This window comes from Elaeis guineensis, chromosome 10, assembly GCF_000442705.2.
Source record: "Elaeis guineensis isolate ETL-2024a chromosome 10, EG11, whole genome shotgun sequence".
Taxonomy (NCBI): domain Eukaryota; kingdom Viridiplantae; phylum Streptophyta; class Magnoliopsida; order Arecales; family Arecaceae; genus Elaeis; species Elaeis guineensis.
Window position 1 is genome coordinate 24,708,359 of NC_026002.2, and position 5,087 is coordinate 24,713,445.

The window sequence follows — 5,087 nt, forward strand, 5'->3', positions numbered from 1 at the left end:
AAGAAAAGAAAAGGTGAGTCTGTGCCTTTTTCCCGCCATAAACACACTCCCAAATCCCTCCCCACTCCCCAAATCCCAATTTTCGCCTAACAAAAACAACAGCCACTGAAAAGAAGAAAAAAGAAAAGAAAAGAAAATCTACCCCCCATGTATTTTATTTGTGCAGCCCATTCCCCATCATTTTCTTTTATTTTTCCTTCATTCCCTAATTTCCTTTTTCTTTTTTTCTTTTGTCCCCTCTTCCCAGACCCTGCCACCCTTCCTCTATAAATAGCCTTTAGAGGTTCGTTAGCCCCTCACTGCCCTCCCTTTACCCCCTCTTCTAAGCTCAAACCCACTCACACACACAGAGAGAGAGAGAGAGAGAGCTGTCCTGATATATCTATATCCTTAGAGAGAGAGAGAGAGAATTGTTGAGAGAGAGAGAGAGAGAGAGAGGATGGGGAGGGGGGAGGGAGGAGGGAACGGGATGCCGGGGTGGCTGGGTGGGCTGGTGGAGGAGAGCTTCTTTGTGGGGTGTGGGGCCCACGAGAACAGGAAGAAGAACGAGAAGAACATCTTCTGCCTCGACTGCTGCACCAGCATCTGCCCCCACTGCGTCCCCTCCCACCCTTCCCACCCACTCCTCCAGGTCTGTTCCTCTGGTTCTTTTCTTTGGTCTTCTCTCTTCCTTTCTTCCTCTCCTTTTTTTTTTTTTTTTTTTCTTTCTTTTTCCCTTTTTTGATTGCCTCCTCTCTCTTATTTAGATTTGCTTGAATTCTGGTTGTTTTGTTTCATGGCAGTTCCTATGGTGCTTGGCAATAGTGATACTGGTGTTGTTCGTTTCCTTCAAAAATAAGGCCACATGCTTTGGTTTTTGCATTCGATTTCTCATTGGAATTGTCTACTGGGTTTTATGTTTTCACTTTTTTTTTTTTTAACAAAAAGTTTGTCTTGCTACTTCCTATTTGAAAATAATTTTTCTTGATAGTGTTTCTAAATAACAGTCATATGAAAAAATTGGTCATGAGTCTGTTCTGAAATCTTGGTAATAGTAGCAGCAGTCATAATAAGGATGGTGGTTGTGGTAGAAGTAATCATTCATTCTGAAAGAATCCTACATGTTTTGTGGAATCAAATTTTCTTCTCTTGGATTGTTCTTGTGTTTGAAGACTTGAGTTTTGAATTCTCTATTGGGTTCCACTTATTTTTGAGATACTTTTTCCAAAAAAAAAAACAAATGTTTTATTTTTGTTTTGTTTTGCTTTGCTTTTCTTGACAACAGAAATAGCTTGTCCTTGTGATTGTGGTGGAGAGAATAGGAGAAACACAGACCCTTTTCTTGATGCATGCGCTTCTCTCTCTCTCTCTAAAAGTATTTTAAAGAGAGACAGACAGAAAGTGAGTCCATCTGTTGAAAAGGAAAAAGTATTTATGACTCCCTTTGATTGCGTTGGTGGTAATAGCTCACTCAAGTAGATGTCCATAAGAACAATTCTATTTCTCTTTAGGTGTTTTTTGCGATGTACAATAATATCTCCCATATCTTAATAATTTTTATATGATTCCTTTCGTTTTTGAAAAGTTTCTTAAGGTTTGTTTGCTTTACTGTGATAGGAAATTATCTTCCAGATTTCATATCCTTGATTGCACTTTTCTTCCTTTTCTTCATTTCCTTAATCATGGCATTATTTATTTTCTCAATTTTCTTTTTTAATCTTCTATTTTCTTCAATGGTAGAACCATCCAAGCTGTTTTCGACCATCTATAGACACTTCTCTTATCATCCTCCAATAACTAGTTTCCTTAGTTCCACCTTATTTTTACTGAAAATTCTTGACTTTCGTAGTCTATTTCACCATTATCGCTTAAAACCTAGGCTTTGTTTTACCTTTTTCATTCACGAAAATCCCATTAAATTTTATTGGTCCAACTATTCTCATTTCACATCTAACCCTATCAAGTTTAATATTTATTTTATTAAATTCAATATATATTATTTTTTTTAAAAAAATAATTTTGAGGAATTCGTTTTCATCTTCTTTTTTTTGGTGCAAGTTTTTGTCTTCCTTCAAGGCCAAGAAAGTTTCAAACCATCCCACCTTTTCTCCACTTGAAAAGAGTTTTACTAATTTACCCTCAATGCACATGGTGATTTTTTCAATGAGTACGGATGTCAGAGGAGCATAAGTGTCTTTTTAGCTCTTGTCCTTGTCCTTCTTGTGCTTTCTCTGCTGGGATTTCCTAATAATGATTTGATCAAAATATGGCAGTAATAAGTGGCCAATGACTCATATTTTAACGAACCCAATTATTACCTAATCAGTATGGGTATTTTGGGAATGCTGAGCTAATTCCTGTAGATGTACAAATTTTAATTTCCAAGTAACCTAAATTTGATTTATTGATCCGAACTTAAATGTCATGATTATATACTTTCTAAAATATCTCAGATTACTTGACAACCATGCTTAAAATTAATTAACTCTGATTTTGAATTAATTTAGGTGAGGCGGTATGTGTACAACGATGTGGTTCGATTGGATGATCTTGAGAAGCTCATTGATTGCTCTTATGTTCAGGTGATGCAGTGAGAAAAATAAAAAGTGCAAGATATTAGAATTTCAGTAATAGAGATCCAAAGTTTTCGTAGTTTTTTTTTTCCCCCCGGTTCTAGGAGTTTTTTTTTTTAGTGTTTATTTATTTATTTATTTATTTTTGCAGCCATACACTATAAACAGTGCCAAAGTGGTCTTTCTGAAGCCAAGGCCTCAGTCCAGGCCTTTCAAGGGCTCTGGAAACATTTGCCTGACCTGTGATAGAATCCTTCAAGAGCCCTTCCACTTCTGCTCCCTCTCCTGCAAGGTACTCTTTTGAATTGCTTAAAAATAGATGATGTATGGTCCATTATTGGAATTAACTCATCTTTGTGGGATAGTGGTTTTTTTTTCATTCTAACCCTTTTCTTTTAAAGTTATAGTTATAGTTAATCTATCAGTCATATTAGAGTTTGCAACTAGTAGTGAGTGGTCCAAGGGGATGGTCTATAATTTATCATTGGTTGAATAGGGGTCCAAAGTCGGGAACAAATTAAGTTTGGAAACTAATGAGTGTAAATTGGGGAATTGCAGGTGGAACATGTGCTATTGCAAGGCGAGGATCTGTCAACCATTCTATTCAGGTTCAATCAGTCGGACTTCGCATTCTCACACTTTGAGAGTTTCCGGATGGATAGCACCGATCTCATCGAGGATGATGGCCAGATCACCCCGAATTCAATCCTGGAAGATCCATTGCAATACAAGGGCAGCTCGGGCTCGAGCAATGGCGGCAGGGGCAGTTCGCGAAGGCCTGAGGACTCTGAGGTGCCAAAGCGGAAGAAGGGTGGTGGTGGATTGTTGCCTCAAATAGTCCTCTCTTTGAGCAATAGGAGGAAGGGAGCTCCTCATAGATCTCCTCTCTCCTGATGCTTAATTTCCATAACAATAAAACTAAGCTATCTTTCATGTTGTTAGGGTGTGCTGAACTTCCCACTGTACAAGTCCTGTCCAGAAATGCCCCTATCCATGTGATGGCATTATGGGCAATATCTTCTTGGTGTTTGGATGGGTATGAGAGCATTTCCATTGCTGACTAGGTGGCCACAGTAGACCATATTTGAGGTTCACGGTGACTACCAATTTTGTATTGATGTAATGGAATGCATACTTCTATATCTACATATATTTATATTTATCTGAGCTCTCGCTTGTACTTGGTCTCTTTCTATACTTATTGTCTGTCTTTTGACCAACACTTCTTCCAACCCTTGCTCACATTTTAGCCTTTGGAACATATGTGTATTGGGTAATATTATAAGCATGGGATGGTTTAATGTGAACTTCTTGTAGCGTAGTGGCTCTGAGATTTCTGGTCACCACTGCAAGCCACTGTGTGCAGATGCTGCTGTCCAATATCACCTGGATAGATGTTATCTTTCTGACTGTGGGCAGCTTTTTTAAAAAACTTTTTCTGTGGGTAACATTAATTTCATTAAGGTGGAAAAATAATATTATACAACTATTCTTGTTAGATGGATATGACAGGGTAGTTATGGGAGACTGGAAGCTTGGTTCTCAATGTCTCCATTCTTCATTCCACTCAGTATGTAGTAGCTTTTAATTGGTTAAAATGCCAGATAAGAAATAGAAAGCTAAATATAAATATTACAACAAAAATTTCAAAAATACTTATACTACTAAAAGCATTGTTTCAAACTTCGTGCAGATGGAAGGTTGTAGCTTCCTAATAGAAAAAAAATGGACAATAATTATATTCTGGATATGGGTAGTGACCGTTAAAATTTAAAAAAAAAAAGAATCTCCCTATATATATCTGTATGTGTTTTAAGAGTTCCTTGATCACAAGGCAGTCTAAATTAGAGATCTTATCCAGACTAAAAACTGACATAGCTTGTATTTTCTTGGAGTCGTTAACAGTAGCTGTAAAACATCCACAACTCACCTATCAAACAATCAAAACATGTTTCTTACCAAAAATTGTAATAAAGAAAAACAAAAAAGAAAAAAAAAAAACCAAAAAAGATTTGATCTTTCATCATTTTGCCTGTGGTTTTAGAATTTGAAACCTTCTTTGAGTGAAGTACCATATCAATGAAAACCAATCAATTTCTGGTGTTTTTAGAATGGTGCCACTTAATTATCAAAGTTGGTGCTTGAAGGCTTGTTAAAAGGCAAACATGAGTACTTCTCCACACCCATGCATCTTGTGATTCCATTACTACTAGAATCCATTTAAGACACTCAGCTTGATGCGACTCCTATTTGCCCATTATATGTGATGGATCTTTGGAATACAACATGTAAAATCCAAAACCCAATTTGTACCCAGGAAACGCAAACCAAAGGGTGGTCAGTTTAGTACTCAAGCGCGTAGCCCCATGGTACGCCATCTCACCCTCTAGGTGAGAGAATGCCGGTTCGATTCTAAGACATGTTGTCCCTTGATCTATCTAGGAGCCCATGTTAAGATTTGGGTAGCGTGATGGAGGGGGGAGGGGTAGGAGTGGGATTACCCACCCTAAATCTAAAAGAAAGGGGATCAAATTA

The 5,087-nt window shown here is 37.5% G+C and overlaps 1 protein-coding gene across 1 annotated transcript; it reads left to right on the forward strand.

Moving 5' to 3' along the window:
- Positions 1-424: 424 nt before the first annotated feature.
- Positions 425-3,736, forward strand: LOC105059979 (protein RGF1 INDUCIBLE TRANSCRIPTION FACTOR 1). The gene is made up of 4 exons (XM_019855602.3): positions 425-631; positions 2,487-2,561; positions 2,704-2,844; positions 3,111-3,736. The coding sequence occupies exons 1-4, from the start codon at positions 440-442 to the stop codon at positions 3,444-3,446; spliced, it is 744 nt and encodes a 247-aa protein (XP_019711161.2). The 5' UTR covers positions 425-439; the 3' UTR covers positions 3,447-3,736.
- The last annotated feature ends 1,351 nt before the right edge of the window (positions 3,737-5,087 follow it).